This window comes from Haliotis rubra, unplaced genomic scaffold (assembly GCF_003918875.1).
Source record: "Haliotis rubra isolate DU_JTF1 unplaced genomic scaffold, ASM391887v1 Scf40, whole genome shotgun sequence".
In the NCBI taxonomy this organism is placed as follows: domain Eukaryota; kingdom Metazoa; phylum Mollusca; class Gastropoda; order Lepetellida; family Haliotidae; genus Haliotis; species Haliotis rubra.
The window spans coordinates 606,663-628,980 of NW_025767080.1; the positions used below are offsets into that span (position 1 = coordinate 606,663).

General features: G+C 40.7%; 1 protein-coding gene across 1 annotated transcript in view; it reads right to left on the bottom strand.

The window, feature by feature from the left end:
* Nucleotides 1-1,981: 1,981 nt before the first annotated feature.
* The window catches only part of LOC124287355 (transient receptor potential cation channel subfamily M member 4-like), a 39,717-nt gene continuing 19,380 nt past the window's right edge, over nucleotides 1,982-22,318 (bottom strand). The window contains exons 13-29 of the mRNA XM_046723859.1: nucleotides 22,040-22,099; nucleotides 21,160-21,310; nucleotides 19,122-19,228; nucleotides 17,897-17,997; nucleotides 14,365-14,590; nucleotides 14,074-14,150; nucleotides 10,114-10,204; nucleotides 9,838-9,966; nucleotides 7,769-8,023; nucleotides 6,944-7,130; nucleotides 6,593-6,743; nucleotides 6,106-6,332; nucleotides 5,069-5,182; nucleotides 3,593-3,757; nucleotides 3,121-3,202; nucleotides 2,753-2,836; nucleotides 1,982-2,570 (exon numbers count right to left, since the gene is read on the bottom strand). Of these exons, the coding sequence (XP_046579815.1) occupies nucleotides 2,261-2,570; nucleotides 2,753-2,836; nucleotides 3,121-3,202; nucleotides 3,593-3,757; nucleotides 5,069-5,182; nucleotides 6,106-6,332; nucleotides 6,593-6,743; nucleotides 6,944-7,130; nucleotides 7,769-8,023; nucleotides 9,838-9,966; nucleotides 10,114-10,204; nucleotides 14,074-14,150; nucleotides 14,365-14,590; nucleotides 17,897-17,997; nucleotides 19,122-19,228; nucleotides 21,160-21,310; nucleotides 22,040-22,099 (2,517 nt within the window). The 3' untranslated portion in view covers nucleotides 1,982-2,260. The remainder of the gene's footprint in view (nucleotides 2,571-2,752; nucleotides 2,837-3,120; nucleotides 3,203-3,592; nucleotides 3,758-5,068; nucleotides 5,183-6,105; nucleotides 6,333-6,592; nucleotides 6,744-6,943; nucleotides 7,131-7,768; nucleotides 8,024-9,837; nucleotides 9,967-10,113; nucleotides 10,205-14,073; nucleotides 14,151-14,364; nucleotides 14,591-17,896; nucleotides 17,998-19,121; nucleotides 19,229-21,159; nucleotides 21,311-22,039; nucleotides 22,100-22,318) is intronic.

The window sequence follows — 22,318 nt, forward strand, 5'->3', positions numbered from 1 at the left end:
TGTACCAGTACTAACATGTAAACTTAACACAGTCTGCATCGAAACCTGTAAAAGTAATACCTAAAAAAACTGCAGTTATCTAAAATATCAGTTCTGTAAAAAAGGTGAATGGATGCATTGCCTTACAAAAAATCAGAATGCAACTTCTGAATGGTGTCGACAATGGTGGTAACACATACAAGAAATGTCAGCTTGAGGAAATGTTGCATCCATCAGAAGTGCTCCTATCAAACAAAGTATGTGAAACATCTGGTCTGTCAAATACACTGCCATGCACCCACTGTTTGTCTTCATCACCAGTGTGTTCCTTCATATCTGTTCACAGCACATACCGTGCGTCTGTCAAACAAGGGCCTCGCTTCATATCTGTCCCTTTACATATCAGCATATTATTGAGCCAATATCACTACCAGGTAGTTGCCATTGATTTCATTGAACGAGGTAAATATTATGAAATATGTATACTATTGCCTTGAAAACATCTTCCATGGAATTATTCAGATGAACACACCCATTCCATATAATGAACTATCAACATGCACTGCACCAAGATCAGGCATATTTCAACAACTGTGACTTTGTTCAGATTCAGTGAGTTATAAATTTGTCTTATTACTGAGAGTCAACATCAAATAGTTCCCTGACAATCTGTTAACAATATTCAATATAGACCGGTAGGCCATAATTGCTCATTTCCTTATCTCCTGATAGGGAGGAGGCAGAGTAACATGTTTCAATACCACTGTCAAGAGTGACTGCAGGTACAATCAAAAGTGACTGCAGGTACAATCAAAATACATACCTGAAATGTAAGATACATCAAAAACATATTTTTTCATATATCCCTTACATATTTATTGCCGTAGTTAGGATGTGTTCATCCACAAAAAGACCTGACCTGAAACATCACATAAAGGAATGTAAATGTAGATGTATGTAACTTGGAATACATTTCCTGAAGTGAAACCGAGCCAGGCTCCCTGACATGCCTGTTTGTGTAAAATGTGCAACATTTTCATAATTGAGTCATAAACTTGCAGTGCCATTCTGAAATCAAAAGGAATGACCGGATGTGATTCAGGGTATATGCATCATAACAGACAAGGTTAACACATCCTCATGTTGCATTTTGATTAAAACTGTGACTTTCAGCCTTTCAGAAAAAACGAGGAAATATTTGGATTAACAAAGATTTGAACAATAAGAAAGTAAGAAAGTTTATGGATAACAACTTCTTTATTATATATGATGCGACGTTTCGGTATGGATTCTTATACCGTTGTCAAGCAAGACAACGGCTTGACAACGGTATAAGAATCCATACCGAAACGTCGCATCATATATAATAAAGAAGTTGTTATCCATAAACTTTCTTACTTTCTTATTAGTCACCAACTTCTAAATGCCAATCAAACAGATCAAAGATTTGAACCCTCATTCATAGGTTGCCAACATCCCCAAGGGACACAACTCTGTACAGCAAACTGCAGTGCCTTAAGCCCTTGGCCACCCATGCCTCCCACAAGTCCCAGTGGAGGTGAGTTAATTCTGGGTGTGCACTATCACACAATATTCAGGATATATTCATATAGAGGTTAAAATTTACATTATCAAAACACAAAAATCAGTACAAAACATATGTATGTAAAACTTCTCTACATAAGAACCCTTTAAATCCAGACTCTGTGAAAATATCCAGATTAACATATTATATAGGTACAGAGCAATATTCCTGTGGGTATGTACTGACACCACTAGGTTTTTTTTCACAAAGTCTGGATTAATGAGGTTTTACTGTACATAAATTCCAACATACTGCACAACTACATGTACTCCAAATAAAATGGTTCATCTTTTGTGACCTTCAAAATGATCAAAACTTTCTCTTCATTACATTACATCTTCATGAAACCCTAAATACCAACTTTCTCTTCATTACATTACATATTCATGAAACCGTAAATACCAACTTTTTCATTACATTACATCTTCATGAAACCCTAAATACCAACTTTCTATTCACTACATTAGATCTTCATGAAACCCTAAATACCAACTTTCTATTCAATACATCAGATCTTCATGAAACCCTAAATACCAACTTTCTATTCAATACATCAGATCTTCATGAAACCCTAAATACCAGTTTCAGCTATAATCATGTTCATCTGAGAGAATTTGCATAACCACATTTCTGAAGATTCTCCCCAAATCTATCCAATGCTTGTAAATGCCTTCTGTACGTGTTGTAGATCAGCGATCAGGTCATAGGCTGCCTTGGAGTGGCCACTGCCTGGAGCACCTGTTGCATCATGGAGGTCTGCTGTGTCATCAGGGCATGCAGGTCCTCCGTCCTCGTTGCTGACCTCTCTTTCATCTCTGACAGCTCTTTCTTCAGTGTCCTGATCTCCGCCAACGTGGCCACCTCAGACTGCTTCAAATTGGAAATCTCTGCAGCCATGGTGACTGTCGAGTCTGCTTGCTGTCTGGCCAGCTGAGCAATGTTCTTAGTCTCAGCTGTCATAATACATTTGGTAGATTCATGCAGTTCCTTGACCATGTCTCTCAACCTGGAGAAAAATAGTCATCTGTATTTTTACAGAGTAGTTTTGATGTCACTCTGTGTTTCATGTTTAGATAAGCATTAGTCTTATAATGACAAAGCATTAAAGCAATAGAAAAAACAACTTTAAGCTTAAATGACCATGTGACTGACCTTCACCTTTGTACCAACCCATGATGCTCTACTTACTGTGTTATGTGACCTGTGACCTGTTGGAGAGACTGGGAGACCTGCTGCTTGTTTGTGCTCACTGATTTCGATATAACTTCCAGTCTACAACAGAACAGAGCATAATCTACAGAGACATGTCCAGAATAGATGGGAAAGAATGGAACAAGAGCAGATAACTCAAGTACAAAACTCTCTGCTGTCAACTGTTATTCACATCTGGCTATGACACTTGGTAGTTTAAACTAGTAGCTTAATCATATGCAGGCACTGAAATTTTGCTTCAAGAATATTTACCACAATTCTGATACAAGAAATACTACATATAACTCTATTGTTGATGTGTTTTTGCCAACATTGAAGATGGAGGCCTGGAAATGTGCACTCACTGTGCTGTCATGTCATCTTTCAGCTGTCTCCCCTCCAGCTGTTCAACACAGTCCTTCTCATGGCAACTTGCCAAGTCACTCTCTACACGAAAATAACAGACTCGCATGAGATTTAACAATCCTGTGAAAAGTATTTCAGTTATGTCACAGATGCTGGTTCAACAAAATGCAGGATTATGGAGAAGCTTGGGTAATGAGAGTTTGGGGATTGTACAAAGATAACAATCACCTGTATAAACCTTGCTCCTCAAATATGTTACACAATTCTTCAGTCTGTTACATAAACTCTGGCATCAAGTTGAGTCAGCCAATACGACACTGACTATTTCAATCACAAAACTACACGTCTCATGTATTGCTATACACAATAACACAACATGTACACAATGTGCACACCCATTCATACGTTTATCAATCAATACAATATTGATGCCACTCTAATTTTTCAGTTGATTCCAACACAAGATCTCACCTATAGGTTCCGTTCTGATGTCCACCTCGGTCCACTCCTCCCATTTAGACGTCGTCTCGTAGCTGACCTTGAACCTGTAGGTGGTGTGTGGCTGAAGGTTCCGCACAGTGCACACCGTGGAGTATAGAGTCAGTGCCAAGTCAGGCTGGTTAATGTTTGGGATACCTGGACATCAGGGAACAGGGTCAGCTACATTGAGATATGAGACTAGAAGCCGTACATACCTGGACATCAGGGAACAGTGTGACAGCTACATTGAGATATGAGACTAGAAGCATTGAGATATGAGACTAGAAGCCATACCCTGGACATCACCCTGGACATCAGGGAACAGTGCCAGCTACATTGAGATATGAGACTAGAAGCCATACATCACCCTGGACATCAGGGAACAGTGCCAGCTACATTGAGATATGAGACTAGAAGCCATACATCACCCTGGACATCAGGGAACAGTGCCAGCTACATTGAGATATGAGACTAGAAGCCATACATCACCCTGGACATCAGGGAACAGTGACAGCTACATTCAGATATGAGACTAGAAGCCGTACATCACCCTGGACATCAGGGAACAGTGCCAGCTACATTGAGATATGACACTAGAAGCCATACCTCACCCTGGACATCAGGGAACAGTGACAGCTACATTGAGATATGAGACTAGAAGCCATACATTACCCTGGACATCAGGAAACAGTGACAGCTACATTGAGATATGAGACTAGAAGCCATACATCACCCTTGACATCAGGGAACAGTGACAGCTACATTGAGATATGAAACTAGAAGCCATACATCACCCTGGACATCAGGGAACAGTGCCAGCTACATTGAGATATGAGACTAGAAGCCATACATCACCCAGGACATCAGGAAACAGTGACAGCTACATTGAGATATGAGACTAGAAGCCATACATCACCCTGGACATCAGGGAACAGTGACAGCTACATTGAGATATGAAACTAGAAGCCATACCTCACCATCCTCATTTATCAAGGGAACTGTATCTCCATTCTATCACTTCAAATATCCTGAATACATCTGCCTCCTTTGTTTCTTTCAGAAATCACCATGTCACTTAAAACAAGCTTAGCACACATATTCTCATTCAGGTGTGAATAACTTAGATAACTAGTTTTAGCTGAATAGTGAATACGTAATGATATTTGGGATTTAGTCCAAGGTATGTATTATCCAAAACTCACTTCCACGAGAGATACTGCTTCACAATGCTTTGCAGACAGGAGTCATCAGGTATTATGACATCACAATCAAATGACATCACTTTTCTCTCCTGGTTAGCTCTCACTTATACACGCCAGACACTGATAATAATACTTTACCCACTGTGAAAGTAGAAGAATGAAGACAGATGATAAGTAGATTTTTGAATATCATCCTCATGTAGATATATCACCATTGGTTGATTAAGGTATAAGAGTCAGAGTTTAATTTTGAAGTTGTTCATACCCTGTACAGTGTCGACTATTTTGTAGCACAGTATCCTATAGCGAGAGGCATCTTTGTCTGCTGGGCTTTGCCAGTGGATCGTAATACTATTAGGACCAGTTTTTCCAGCTTGTACTGAAAACCAACAAAAACAAAACCATACAGTATCATGGCAGCAGACACCAGGAATTCTTCAAGCATTGTGAATTACATGTTGTGTAAAGTGCTGCATTATACAGATTCAGTGTAAACAAAATATTGGATTAGGGGGAAGCTTGGTCAATTTTGTAGAAAAGGTTGATTAGACAGTTGTCTTTAAACAGAGTGCTCAATAGATATAACAGCAGGGCTGCTCTACACAAAACTTTGGATGAAAAATCTTCTGTAAGATGAGAGAACGTTTTAACCACAAAACATCACTACCAACACCACTTCTGATGGATGAGGAAATACAAGCAGGATCTAACAAAAAGTAACTTTTGAAATAACAGCTGACTTCATGCATTGAATACATATTGTCAAAGCAATACTTATATTCGTTATCATGATACTGAAAACATCATTCTTATCAGAATAACAATTTTAACAGTTAAAAGCTTTTTTGCTTGATGTTACTCCTGAAATTTGATATTTAAGTGCAGCTTGCCCTTCAATCCAAAACGGCAGGAGGCGGAGCTTTTCCAACTTTACTTATTATATCACAACAAATCAAACATTGATATGACAGAACAGTAACAAGAATTGGTATGGCTTTTTAAACCAAATGTCTTGTGTCTAATGACCTGGCTGCCACTAAAACAGCCCTTGTTCCCAAAATATTTCAAATTAAGCAAATTGTGTCTCAACTGAAAGTTTGGTTTAACAGTAGATTCTGCTGCCATGCCATTAACAGTGTCAGATTGTTTGGGGAGCCATGTCCTGGAGATGTGTCCTTAACTTTGAGTCTTAGGGATGGGATCAAATGAGGTCAAAGAATCCAGTTTACTCTTATAGATTTGTTCTCCACAGAAGAAATTCGTGAAATAGCAAAGCAGAAGGTATGTTAATGTATACCCTACCCGGCGTGGTGAGGATTCCGTCTGTACCTGTCTTACACCAAGGACAGCAGGTGCAACACACGACCCTCTTCAACATCTTGTAGCTGTGCCGAACTAGGAACAGGACACACTCTATGGCATTCAGGGGAGGAGGGAGACAAGGTCGTTGGGCATACTCGTAGATGATCTGGTACCTATACCATGCCCAGTGAATCTTTGCCTCACCTTGGACGTTGGCGTACGTGTCACTGGGAATAGAGAAGCAGACGGGAACTATATGCGTGGGACATTTTCACATACCTATTAAGTGTGATTCACTGAACTGTGTTGACAATACAAAGATCTCAGCTAAGGACAATCCAGGTTTAAATAATACCAGAATCAACAGATTCTGTCAATAAGAAATGCAACTGGACAGGAAACTTCAATATCTAAGACAACATGGCTGACCAGACCTGAGTGTTTTCATCATGGTGTATTCTGAAGTGTTCAGTGCAGTTTAACTTACTTGAACTTTGCGATGAGGAGGTTGAGCAGCAGCACGTGGGTGATGATGGAGTAGATCCCCAGGAGTATCGGCACAACATACTGCCCCTCCTTACTGGGGCATCTGTCCATGGTACGGTTACCGTACAGGTTCACGTCATTGGTACACGATTCTGAAGATAAATATGTAGCCAAATATATTCTTAAATCATGGGGGCATTGGTGAATGACAAGGAAGCACAAGCATTTCATCAAATTTACAGGATGAGGTCATATCATTTGAATACAGCATAGAAAACAGCGATAATCACATTTTCAAGAACTATTCAAGAACCATGCCACCATTTTCCTCAAGGAAGTCCTGACAGGTTACCTAAGTCAGATCCCTCTATTTCATCCAGGAAGAAATCCCCATAGATCTGCCAGTAAGCCTTCCGTGGGACATAGTACAGCATGCTGACATGCGGCCGGGACTGAGGGTACAGGATGGCCTCCGAAGCCACAGCGTAGGACAGGATGAACACCATCAGGATGATCACGAAGGTCACTGTGTCCCTGATCTGAAGGCAGATTGATTTGATCAGTGTGACAGTACGAGTATTTCAGACTTTCAGTACAACAAATCAGTAAGTATACTGGAGTCTTGAGGTTCCTTGTGGTGATATTTTGACCTTGGGACCCCATCCATCTTTAATTTTTCAGTCATGACAACAAACCTTTCAGGAATGATTTCAAACAATGATATTTCCTGTAAATGGCACCCCTGCTCTGTATATGTTACAGTCAATGTCTACAATCAGGCAATGTGTACAATGACTGAAATAACCAGTCAATGTGTACATTGCCTGATTCACTCAGCCCTCATTTATCTTCTAATTCTTTCTAGTTTTCTCAGTTGCATTTGAGAAGATCATTGGTATTTAAATTGGGATAATTAATTTTTTCTTGTAACACCAGTATGTATAGGAGACCTGGTCTGTATTCTTCTAAGAGGACCGGTCTACTTGAGGCCCAGTGTCTGTTGGGAGGTGTTGTATCTTTTTACAGATCCAGTATCTAGTGGAGGCCCTAATCCATTACCAGCCCAGGTCTATTGCAGTGTCCTTAAAGGGCCATCTGTGTATGGAAAGGTATCTAGCTAATCACAGTAAGATCGAAGGTTGTAATATTTGTTGATACCCAATTGATATTTCCCTACCATTTTGAGTATCATCGTGAACATGGGTCCGATGTCAGAACCAACAGCGAAGGCCTGAAGCAGCCGCATACAGAACAGGACAAAGTCTATGCTGAGCACGACGCGGCCGGTTCGGTGCACGTCGGGGTGTGGGATGACCACAAGCACCATCCCCAGGATGAAGATGATGATGGTGAAGACGTCCAGCCGGTTCCATCCCTCCTTCCAATACAGATTCCACCGACAACGGAGATCCCGTTCCCTGCCACCCAGACACTGAAATGGGACCAAGCTTGTGTGGAGATATAGAGATTACTAACCGAGTGTGTTTCCCGTATCATTAATATCATATATTAGGAATAAAAATTGTATTATTCGAGCCTTTGGTGAGCATAATACATATATTTTATTCCTAATATATGATATTAATGATACAGAAACACACGAGGTTAATAATCTCTTTATCATATAATGTCATTCCTAAAATAACTCTAAAAACAGAAGCAAATTGTACGTGAATTTATATGAAGAGAATCGAGCATTCGCCTAAGAATAGGAGGGTCTTCAATTGATTTGTAAATTTTCAAAAAATCCAATTTTCTCCCAAAAAATTATTTCAGATGTGTATCTACCTACATTATGTGCCTTTTCATAATTCAGTTAAACAAAGATAATTTAAGATGCCTTTACACCACCAAAATAACTAAGGATTTATATACTTAAAGGTCACATGCAACGTAAAACAAAACTTTGCAGATTCTGATACCTTTTCGGTATGGACTTACCGAAACAAATCATCAAAAATGCAAATTCAACTTATAAAGTTGAAAAATAACGCGATGAAGAAAACCGCGTGAAATCGGAGTTCAAACGATTCACTAATTTTCCCCCAGCGCTTGGGGGAAAAGTGGTTTCAACAGCTGGGCTGCGCTCATAGCACATGCGCAGTGAAATAGGTTTGCGCAGCTTCGAAGCGGGTTGTCCAGGGAATACTCGGTGAAGGCTTTGGTGTGAGCTACTTTTCTAATGTTTTGTTGATATTTCACAGGCGCGAGCTTTTTTATATGTTATGACAGTAGATTACCGATTTAACTGTTTATATAATTTCATTTGTCTATTTCACCACAAGTTCTTCTTACCGAGTCACGTTCTCAGTTCGATACTTAAAAGCAATGTCATTATTTAGCGTTGACAGAATTTCTAACTGTGATATAGATATGTCATTGTCACAGACAAAACTCAATGTCTGTTTTAGTGACACCTTAGTGTCTGCCTGCCTGTCTGCTAATGACAATATTCAATATACAACTTCGATCACTGACCACATGCAATTTGAACTTAACACCTATCAGGCTATACACCATAAACAAAACACATTGATTTACGGCCCGAGTTCGGTCTCTGTCACATTATGTAATTACACAGACAGGCAGGTGTGATACTTGTACACATGACATGTTATGATGTCTGTTGATTGCAAAATGTTATACACAAAAAATGAGCATGTATTTACAAAACCAATCATCTCTATATAATCTCTATATATACACACACAATGAGCCGTGAGGGCATCTGTCAATGAACCAGCCGTTACACTTGAGTGCTCACCCACCCAATCTGACTGGGTTCGGTATCCCGGCTGCTTCATTTCTTGGGAAGTAAACCCAAGTACAAAATATTGCACTTTGGATTTGCGATTGTACGCTCATAATTTTGTTTACATGTTTTTTCATAATCAGCAATGTATATTATATGCTATGAATAAGTGATAATTGTGTTTTAATTATGTATGATTTTTTGGTTGCATGTGACCTTTAAATAAAATGTTGTAATGATATAATTTTGGCCTTGGTGCAGTCACATCACATTTTAAAAAAGGTTAGTCCATGTCTGTTCACCGGATCAGGGCCAATGTTTAAGTAACTAAAGTACAATAAGCTTTCCAGTGTGCCATAATATATCTTCTGAAAGAGACTGGGAATTAAACTCCTTTATTTGACTAATTGTCTTCAAGTCACTGATCTCCTATATTGCTCATACTTGATGTAAGTATTTGTACAGTAGATGTGAGAATGGCTGCTAATACCCACCTGTCTGACTTCCTCCACAGTGTAGAGGAACACCAAGCCACACAGGATGCCCTGAAACACGCTGAACTCTGGGCGCAGGTCCACCAGCAGCACATAGCTGAACACAAGCAGGAGCACTAGGAACGCCACCTAGAGTGAGTGAGTGAGTGGATAAGGATAGATACATGCAATACAAGAAATACATACTCATACAAGATGTGGAGAAGTATGGGATACTGAAATACATGGAACTCTACTTACATTTTATACATTTTCCATGCAGGTTGTTGTACCTACCACATTCATCTGGTACTTGACCACGGGAGCGGAGTAGAAGTCACGTAGCCCCTGACAAAACTTGCGTCGTCTGCTGCCAGGAACTGAAATACTGCAACATACATCAGGTGAACATGTTACCACGAAAACAAAATGACCAATCAGGAGACAACACAGATTGCACTGACCAGCCAGAGTTGTTAATAAGACACAGGTTTGTGAGTTTAAGGTCATGGAGGTTGGGTGGTTGAACATTGTTGTAAGATGTTTGACCCGACAAGTATATTTTCATGACCCTCAAATCAGGCTGCAAAACCCAAAATCTGTTTTCATCTCGAGCCAAAGATCACGAAAGTTTTTCGAAAGCCTTTACTTACATCTTCTTATCTGACATTGTATCTTCTTATCTCACATTGTATCTTCTTATCTGACAATGTATCTTCTTATCTGACATTGTATCTTCTTATCTGACATTGTATCTTCTTATCTGACATTGTATCCCTCACATTGTATCATCTTATCTCACATTGTATCCCCCACATTGTATCTTCTTATCTGACATTGTATCTTCTTATCTGACATTGTATCTTCTTATCTCACATTGTATCTTCTTATCTGACATTGTATCTTCTTATCTGACATTGTATCTTCTTATCTGACATTGTATCTTCTTATCTCACATTGTATATAGAGATTACTAAACGAGTGTCTGTCAGATACCATTTATCTTACGAGTTGTTTCAAAACGTATTTAACGATGAAAAGCGAAGTTAAATACGTTTTGAAACAACGAGTTGTAAGATAAATGGTATCTGACAGACACGCAGTACAGTAATCTGTTTCTTACACCATAAAATCGTATCATTCGAATAGATTCAAATTTCATGTTTTCTAATCGTAGGTGCTAATAATACACAACACAAGCGTTTATGAATGAGTGACGTCACTTGGCTTCCTAATCACTACTCATCCCCATGGTGACCCTCCACAAAAAGGTTTCTGCCACCTCTTCGCATCATAAAGGCAATAGTGATAATGAAAACTAGATAAGATCACTGAAAATTAATTAAACCCTCTAAAACGATGATGTTACCATGCAAATGTGGATGATTTTAATTCTTGCAAGCGTAAAATATTTGAGCGTGTGACGTCATCGTTATCGCTTGGTGGTTGTCGTCATTATCGGAAGATTATTTTGGATATCTCTGCACATTGGGGATCTGTACTTGTGTACCAGTTTACGTTCATTGTTCTACCATCGACCGGAGCCAAAACTTTTGCGTGTGTGTAATTAGGTGCACCCAGTGTGCTTGAATGTGCCATTGCTGAGGTTACGTTCACTGTTAATTTGGGGACTACTCTTCTTCGCCACATCCTTCTCGTTTTCCCGAGCCAGAAACTGCCACTTTGAATGTAATGGAATTTACGGAGTTTTCAGTATGAAATGTGAGTTGATTACATCCTGTAAGTTATCAAGACATAAACTTTTCATTATCATGCGTCGCAGGAATATCTTGAGCAATGACTTATGTGTAGATCAACCGTTCCTGTACATGTTCGATTGAACAGAAAGGACGTGTGCCGCCATTTGCACTCATGAAGCCTTGCAAAACGTACCATGTTGTACATTGTTTCAACGAGTGTGTTTTGGTTAAGATTGTCATGAGTGAATTTGATAACATTGGAATCACATAGTATCTCGGAGCTGGAAGTGGGTCTCCATCATGTGTATCAGTGAAAAATGTCATCTTCATCAATGCATCAAAGAAACAACAAGGCAAATTGATCTCTCGACAGGCACTGACGTTATCGTGTCAGGTATTTTTGCAAGACGACACATGACACTTGTCGCATCTCAGCAGTAAAAGTACCAGTGTTGTACATTTTGAATATTCGAAGGGAATCAAGGGCTTTATCTCTAACGGTGATTTTCATATAATTGTTTACACAGGTATCACAGATTGTTGGAGCCATTTTGAATTCATGACTAGAAATCAAAAGTTTTAATAAAAGGAATTAGAAAATAAATAGATTTGTGTTATATTTATTCTACTTGTGACTCATTGTATAAATACCTGTTTATGTTGCAATCGCGAAAAATAACAGGTAGGTGTAAAGGGGTATTTTTTGCACGAGTAACAGGTTTCTGTTCGATTGAAGCACGAGTAACTTATCAATGAATTTTAATCAGGAAAGTAGTCCGTCATACCCTGACCCTAGGTCGTCACCATGGAGTAGCCAATCACGGGATTAGAAATCGATCTCACACATATGTGTGATACCAGTTTTCTCACATGGGTTTCTCACCCACAGGTGTGTAAGAACATCTTATCTCACATTGTATCATCTTATCTGACATTGTATCTTCTTATCTGACATTGTATCTTCTTATCTGACATTGTATCATCTTATCTGACATTGTATCTTCTTATCTGACATTGTATCTTCTTCTCTGACATTGTATCTTCTTATCTGACATTGTATCTTCTTATCTGACATTGTATCTTCTTATTTCACATTGTATCATCATATCTGACATTGTATCTTCTTATCTGACATTGTATCTTCTTATCTGACATTTTATCTGACATTGTATCTTCTTATCTGACATTGTATCTTCTTATCTGACATTGTATCTTCTTATCACATTGTATCTTCATCTTATCTCTCATTGTATCTTCTTATCTGACATTGTATCTTCTTATCTGACATTGTATCTTCTTATCTGACATTTTATCTGACATTGTATCTTCTTATCTGACATTGTATCTTCTTATCTGACATTGTATCTTCTTATCTGACATTGTATCTTCTTATCTCACATTGTATCTTCTTATCTGACATTGTATCTTCTTATCTGACATTGTATCTTCTTATCTCACATTGTATCTTCTTATCTGACATTGTATCTTCTTATCTGACATTGTATCTTCTTATCTGACATTGTATCTTCTTATCTGACATTGTATCTTCTTATCTGACATTGTATCTTCTTATCTCACATTGTATCTTCTTATCTGACATTGTATCTTCTTATCTGACATTGTATCTTCTTATCTGACATTGTATCTTCTTATCTGACATTGCATCTTCTTATCTCACATTGTATCCCTCACATTGTATCTTCTTATCTGACATTGTATCTTCTTATCTGACATTGTATCTTCTTATCTGACATTGTATCCCCCACATTGTATCTTCTTATCTGACATTGTATCTTCTTATCTCACATTGTATCTTCTTATCTCACATTGTATCTTCTTATCTGACATTGTATCTTCTTATCTGACATTGTATCATCTTATCTGACATTGTATCTTCTTATCTGACATTGTATCTTCTTATCTGACATTGTATCTTCTTATCTCACATTGTATCTCTCATTGTATCTTCTTATCTGACATTGTATCTTCTTATCTCACATTGTATCTTCTTATCTGACATTGTATCATCTCATCTCACATTGTATCTTCTTATCTCACATTGTATCTTCTTATCTGACATTGCATCTTCTCATCTGACATTGTATCCCTCGCATTGTATCTTCTTATCTGACATTGTATCTTCTTATCTGACATTGTATCGTCTTATCTGACATTGTATCTTCTATCTGACATTGTATCTTCTTATCTCACATTGTATCTTCTTATCTCACATTGTATATCTCACATTGTATCTTCTTATCTCACATTGTATCTTCTCATCTGATATCGCATCTTCTTATCTGACATTGTATCTGGGTTTCCCTTTCCCATTCCCAGCCATCTTCAGTTATCTATGCTAAGAGGCCACTAACAGAATTGGGTGGTCAGGCTTGCTCACTTAATCAATGCATGTCATCATATCCCCATGAGGCTTAGATTGGTCAGGATTATTTAGACATCAAAGTCAATAAGCTGGACTATAAGCTGGAGTTCCATGTCCAATAAATCACAAACAAACAAACAAATCTGACTCATCTGCTCCTGGCTTCATACATACCCTCTTGGTTCCATTGAGTTGACACAGAGAAAAGGCACTAGAAATATAGCTGGTATCATGCTCAGAATCACCGGAACCTGGAGGAAGTGAAAGTATGTATCATGTACCAACAAGGGGTACTGAGTCAAGTAAAAGTATTTATGGTGCTGAGGGAAGTGAAAGTATGTATCATGTACCAATAACTGGTACCAAGGAAGTTAAAGTATGTATCATGTACCGCCATGGGGTACTGAAGGAAGTGAAAGTATCTATCATGGGGTACTGAAGGAAGTGAAAACTTGTATTACATACCACCAGCAAGAATCGGTCAGACTCCAGGTGCCCCTTCCACACTTTGTCCAGCAGGGACTTGCAGGCAGGTTTGCTGACGAAGCTACGACTACGGAAGCTGTAGACAAGTTCAATGACAGACTTGTGTCCCCACCATGACGACTTCTGGATCAGCAGCTTGTGGGTCAAATCTTCATCCAGTTCGTAGCAAACCCACAGAACCTCTTCCGCCAAATTGCCAAATTCCCTGCAAAATTGTCAAATGCTTTTACAGCATTGAAAGGGTTCAGGTATAAATGCTTAGGCCTCAAGAAATATTGTAAAATGCTAGTAGTTATAAGTAATCTCCAAACATACGTGCATTAAATATAACCCAGTGTATCTTTGTTGATATGACTCTTGGTCCTAACCAACTGCTTTACTGTGGGGAATAATGGCCTTGTCTCAGCTCCCATTCACAACAGCTGAAGTCATGTAGTAGTATACATAATGGGGGTTCTGGACCGCATAGGTACACCATGCCAATTCGGCTCCCACAACCACTAAAACATTAGTGTTTTTCACAAAACTATATCGGAAGACGAAAAGTGTCCCGACGCAAGTGCACTCGAATTAGAGATATGCGGGTATATGGATATAGAAAAAAATGCCAGGAACGAAGCTATCACGCGAAGCCTATGCCGAGATCCGATCGGGTCATTTGTCCGTTCGGGAAGCGAAGAGGAAGTACCACATATCGCAAGCCAGATATATAAATGGTGGTATAGACCTCGAGCCAGAAACAAAGACTACAACTTCCGACATGGCAGAAGTCTTCGAGACCCTGCTGGAGAAGTGTCCCTATCTCTTGTTTCCGACCGAGAGAAACAAATCCTGGAGCAATCGGGACACATCTTTTACGAGCAATACCGGATCCCTCGCCAGTTTCTCGAAATCTATTTGCTGTGCTTTCGCCAATTCGTAGAAGACGGCAAAATAGTCGATTTCGTCTACATCTACCAACCCAACCAATTTCTACCCGCAGCAGGCAAACTCCGAATCGTACCAAAGGATAGACACAACCGATGCACCGACTGCCTCGCCGCTATATCGAAACTCCCCACTCTCTTCGAACTATACAACTCTACATGCAAGTGTGGCGCCATCGACCACTGCGTCGGCAGCAAGAAATGCGTTCTCTGGGAAAAAAAGCGGTAGACTACACACCCCACTTGAGGTTCCGGAAGAAATCGCGATCCCTTTCTGTTTCTCAAACATAGAGAACCTGTACGACAACGACTACCTCTTCTGGTGCCTGCGATACCAATGCATCCTCGACAAATTGGTCTACCATCTGCCGCACCTTCTCGATATCCAGATGGGTCTCTTCTTGTTCCTCCTCTATGCTTTCTATTTCCTCCCGAAGTTCTTCGTTGTCGTCGTCCAGCTTAGAAAAGATGTCGACCAACAAATTCATTGTTTGCTGCACACGAGCTGACAACATCGTCATGTTTTGCTCCACACATGCCTCAGTCTTCCCCAGACAATCGTTTAAGTCCTTGATGGTTGGATTTGGAGGGGGCAAGAGGGTTGACGGTTCTGCAGCAGGCAATACAGTTGTGCTGGAGGTCGACGTCGGATTTGGAGCTATCTCGCCAGCGGGCAAGAGGGTGTTGGTAGACGGTTCTGTGGTTGGCAATACGGATGTGCTGGAGTTCAGATTTGTAGCGGGAGAGGAGGAAATGGGCTTTGTAGCTATTTGCATATCTTCTTCTGTATTCCATATTTTGCGTAGTTGATTGGAACCGATTCCAAATCGTTGTTTCGTTTCTTGTGCAGAGATTTTTCCACGCATCTTGTGAATATCTTCCACTTGGTCTTGCGATAGTTGTCTTTTTGAAGGCATTTTGTTTGTACTATACATCTCACTGTTTATATAGTAAACTAGGCAGAACCTAGGCGGACTTGGGAAACTAGGCAAACTAGGTACAAACTAGGTGCGAACTAGGTAGAAACTAGAAGCAACTAGGTACAAACTAGGCAAACTAGGTAGGAACAAGGGTTTTTTTGTTTTTTGTTTTTTTTTGTGTGTGTGTGTGTGTTTTTCGATAGAAACTATACCCGCTCGGTGTCTGGGAGCAGCAACTCGACTTCTCAATCGTCTTTCCTGTTCGATATGGGCGAGTGGCAGATTTTGCCAAGCCAGAAAGGGTCCACCCACCAACCGTAGGCATTCTTTTCCGCCGGCGTCTTGAACCTTTTCCAGTATCTTGAAGCCATAGACCGAAATCGTTTCTCCAGTCGGCGAATCGAGTAGCAGCAACAGTCGGTTCTTCCCTTCGTATTTCGCTACGGTTGTGTCTGTCCTTGGGTTCCGGGCAGTAGTCGTCAAAATCCAGTCAAAAAGCAAGCCACGCGGAAGCAGGGATATATATTTTGGGGGTTACAACCGAAAAAAGCTTGACTCAAAAACATACACTCACACGCAAGGCCATGATGATGTGCTTTAGATACCTCAGACCTTTGAACCTTGTTAAAGGTAATGGTTTTCGTGATTTTTGTCACTCACTTAATTCCAGTTGTATCGCACCATATTCAAAAACCCTCCATAATTACCTTATGAAGGAATATGCCGAAACCAAAACTCAGCTTAAGGATATTCTAAAGCAGTCCCCTGGCTATCTTTTGACAACAAATTTGTGGACCAGCTGTGCCACCTAGGGTTACATCATCTTCACAGGGCATTACATCAGAGACAAGTGGGACCTAAAATCCTGCATTCTTGCCACTAGATGCCTGGAGGAATCGCTGATTCCTTGGTATCCATCCAAATAGACTGATGCTAGTCAAATAAGTCAATGATATTAGGTTTGTGTTTCGTCAAATTGATAACCACGCGTTTTAAGGAAACATTTCGTGTAAGTTTTCAATTCAATACAGACGTTATAACATATAAGTGCGGCATTCTTGTGTGAAATTCCATTGAAAACTACTTAAAACACACGCACATAACTCTCACTAAAATTTTCTTTCGGGTACTCGAGTCTGGGTCGGGTTTTATCCCCCAGGTACTCGAGTCCGATTTTTGCTACCCGTCAGAGCCCTAGTCCCGATTGCTCCAGGATTTGTTTCTCTCGGTCGGAAAGCAAGAGATAGGGACACTTCTCCAGCAGGGTCTTGAAGACTTCTGCCATGTCGGAAGTTGTAGTCTTTGTTTCTGGCTCGGGGTCTATACCACCATGGATTCATATATGGCTTGCGATATGTGGCACTTCCTCTTCGCTTCCCGAACGGACAAATGACCCGATCGGATCTCGGCATAGGCTTCGCGTGATAGCTTCGTTCCTGGCATTTTTTTCTATTTCCATATACCCGCATATCTCTAATTCGAGTGCACTTGCGTCGGGACACTTTTCGTCTTCCGATATAGTTTTGTGAAAAACACTAATGTTTTAGTGGTTGTGGGAGCCGAATTGGCTAGTATGGAGCTTCTAGGCATGGTGTACCTATGTGGTCCAGAAGCCCCATTATGTATACTACTCATGTCTCACCAGCAATGTTACAGTGTACTTACTTTGCATTCTCCCTGAGTTTGAAAGCCCTGTCTGTGTTACTCTCCCGGTCAGCGAGTCTGGTCAGTAGCACCTCAGCCACCACTGCAGATGCCAGCTTGTCCTGTCACAGTAACACAATGATAGACATGACAGAGTCAGCTTTTTTGGTCATGGTAACACAATGCTACATCACTACTTAGGTGTCATGTTGTAGCTCTATGTCTACTGATACTGGGATATCATGGTAACACAATGCTACATCACTACTGAGGTGTCATGTTGTAGCTCTATGTCTACTGACACTGGGATACCATGGTAACACAATGCTACATCACTACTGAGGTGTCATGTTGTAGCTCTATGTCTACTGACACTGGGATACCATGGTAACACAATACTACATCACTACTTAGGTGTAATGTGGTAGCTCTATGTCTACAGACACTGGGATACCATGGTAACACAATGCTACATCACTACTGAGGTGTCATGTTGTAGCTCTATGTCTACTGACACTGGGATACCATGGTAACACAATGCTTCATCACTACTGAGGTGTCATGTTGTAGCTCTATGTCTACTGATACTGGGATACCATGGTAACACAATGCTACATCACTACTGAGGTGTCATGTTGTAGCTCTATGTCTACTGACACTGGGATACCATGGTAACACAATGCTACATCACTACTGAGGTGTCATGTTGTAGTTGTATGTCTACTGACACTGGGATACCATGGTAACACAATGCTACATCACTATCAGTGTCATGTTGTAGCTCTATGTCTACTGACACTGGGATATCATGGTAACACAATGCTACATCACTACTGAGGTGTCATGTTGTAGCTCTATGTCTACTGACACTGGGATACCATGGTAACACAATGCTACATCACTACTGAGGTGTCATGTTGTAGCTCTATGTCTACTGACACTGGGATACCATGGTAACACAATGCTACATCACTACTGAGATGTCATGTTGTAGCTCTATGTCTACTGACACTGGGATATCATGGTAACACAATGCTACATCACTACTGAGGTGTCATGTTGTAGCTCTATGTCTACTGACACTGGGATACCATGGTAACAAAGCATGATACAGTTTCTGAATCAATACATACTGATAACTGCAATACTCAAATTGGTGTTAATTTTTTCTCTCACTCACTTACAAACATGTGGCAAAAAATCAAATCATCATTAAGAAAAGCTTTATTATGTAAACTGTCCCAACCTCACTGTGTTTCCAGAAGACCTTGGCCAATTTCTGATGGTTGGTCAGCAGAGCCCACAGGAACAACTCCTGGATTGGTGGTAGACACGTCCGATACATGTCGGGTTCTGTACGAAGACATATATCATCTAGGGAATATGTATGGTGCTTTCAATGAAGACACAGGTTAGATTTAACTGTGTTGTAGGGATAGGAATCACAACATGTACAATAGTGTGTGTAACAGTGTGTCACAGTGTGTTTGACAGGGAATGACAACATGTACAACAGTGTGTGTAACAGAGTGTGCCACAGTGTGTTTGACAGGGAATGACAACATGTACAACAGTGTGTCACAGTGTGTTTGACAGGGAAAGACAACATGTACAACAGTGTATGACAGAGCATGTCACAGTGTGTTTGACAGGTATGACAACATGTACAACAGTGTGTAACAGAGTGTGTCACAGTGTGTTTACAACACAGTGTGTTTGACAGGCGTGGAATGACAACATGTACAACAGTGTGTGACAGAGTGTGTCACAGTGTGTTTGACAGGGAATGACAACATGTACAACAGTGTATGTGTAACAGAGTGTGTAACAGTGTGTTTGACAGGGAATGACAATATGTACAACAGTGTGTGACTCACAGTGTGTTTGACAGGGTATGAAAACATGTACAACTATGTGTGTAACAGAGTGTGCCGCAGTGTGTTTAACAGGTATCACAACATGTACAACAGTGTTTGGCAGTGTGTGTCACAGTGTGTTTGACAGGGAATGACAACATGTACAACAGTGTATGACAGTGTGTCACTGTGTGTTTGACAGGGAATGACAACATGTACAACAGTGTGTATGACAATGTGTCACAGTGTGATTGATAGTGAATGACAACATGAACAACAGTGTGTGTAACAGTGTGTCACAGTGTGTTTGACAGGGAATAACAACATGTACAACAGTGTGTGTCAGAGAGTGTGTCACTGTGTGTTTGACAGGGAATGACAACATGTACAACAGTGTGTGACACAGTGTGTTTGACAGGTATGACAACATGTACAACAGTGTATGACAGAGTGTGTCACTGTGTGTTTGACAGAGAATGACATGTACAACATGTACAATAACAACATGTACAACAGTCTGTGTGACGGTGTGTCAGTGTGTTTGACAGGGAATAACAACATGTACAACAGTGTATGACAGTGTGTGTCACAGTGTGTTTGACAGAATGACAACATGACAACATGTACAACAGTGTGTGTGTTGACAGGAGTGTGTACACAGTGTGTGTCACAGTGTGTTTTGACAGGGAATGACAACATGTACAATAGTGTGTTTGACAGTGTGTGACAGTGTGTTTGACAGAGAGAATAACAACATGTACAGGAACACAACATGTACAACAGTGACAGAGTGTGTCACAGTGTGTTTGACAGGGAATGACAACATGTACAACAGTGTGTGACAGAGTGTGTCACTGTGTGTTTGACAGGGAATGACAACATGTACAACATGTACAACAGTGTGTGTTTGACAGGGAATGACAAGTGTGTCACAGTGTGTTTGACAGGAATAACAACATGTACAACAGTGTGTGACAGAGTGTGTCACAGTGTGTTTGACAGGGAATGACAACATGTACAACAGTGTGTGTCACAGTGTGTCACAGTGTGTTTGACAGGGAATAACAACATGTACAACAGTGTATGACAGAGTGTGTCACAGTGTGTTTGACAGAGAATGACAACATGTACAACAGTGTGTGTAACAGTGTGTCACAGTGTGTTTGACAGGGAATAACAACATGTACGACAGTTTATGAGAGAAAGTGTCACAGTGTGTTTGACAGAATAACAACATGTACAACAGTGTATGACAGAGTGTGTCACAGTGTTGTAGTGTGTGTTGGGCTGTGTCACCAAACTCAGAGAGTGAGAGAGTAGATATTGGAGTTTGCAGGCAGCACAAGATACATGAGAACCAGTGTTTGACACTGTGGGTGACTGTCCATGTGAAAGAGCATGTAGCTGCATGCGAGACTCATGACCTACCAAAGTACTTCATGCTGCGGACGTCCTCCGCCCGAAGAACACAGGGACAGGTCTTGCCTTTACACTTTATAGGGTAGGAGCCACCCAGGAGGTCCCGCAGCACTAGTCGCACATCAGACGGGCAGAACATGTCTGCCTTCACTCCCAGACTCTGAAACAGTCACATGGATGAGTCACTGCAAGGAGCTTTGAGTCCTCAATCCTGTGTTTGGTCACAACTAAGGAACATCTGATGAGAATATTACGGGTGCGTGGTGGGCGAGCTGGCTAAGGAGCCAGGCTAGTGATTCAGCAGGCATGAGGTGCCGGGATCGAGCCCACCTGTGACCGGGTGTAAAAACCTAGGAGTCATGTTTGTGCAGACTCTTTCCGTGTTGTCACAACCCCTAGTGTACAGTACACAAACCTGTGCACTTAAAAGAACCCACGAATCTGTTGGTATATGACCAGATGGATGCAACATGAATACGTGCAGACACCCAGTTGCGGGTACAGCAACGTGCAGTAAACTTGGACAAAGTACTGTGACTATGTGTCCCAGTTCACCCAACTGTGAATGGGTACCTCGTAAGGATGGGAAAGCCGCAATAACTTGGTGCGCCTTGTTGCAGAGTTGTATGGTCCCCAGGGAGTTGAGATTGATAACGAGATGTGCCGTTGAGATTGACATCCAATGGTCGAGGGAAAACATACCAGCGCCTTGAGCAAGCACTAGTGCGTGGATATGTGCGCTATATAAATATCCAATAATAATAATAATACTCTCGCAATGATGAGGTGAAGTCTTGCCTGTTAAAGGTGTTATTTGTTTTCACTGTCTATAGCTAATCTGAGGGACATCTTAAAGAGACATGGCAACTTTGTGACAATCAAATCTAACCTCGACATTTCTTGCATTGGCTGATTTGAGAAGTGGAAGACAGGATCCTAGACACTGTTCCTGAAATAAAATCAAGTATTCAACGAAATGCAGATTTCAGACACACATCGCTCCTCCACAACACAGTACACCTAGCCTGTTGTACAACTAACAGAACCTGCACTGGGTGAAGTGTTTGACTAGACACTGACCACCATTCCACAACACAGTACACCTAGCCTGTTGTACACCTAGCCTGTTGTACAACTGACAGAACCTGCACTGGGTGAAGTGTTTGAC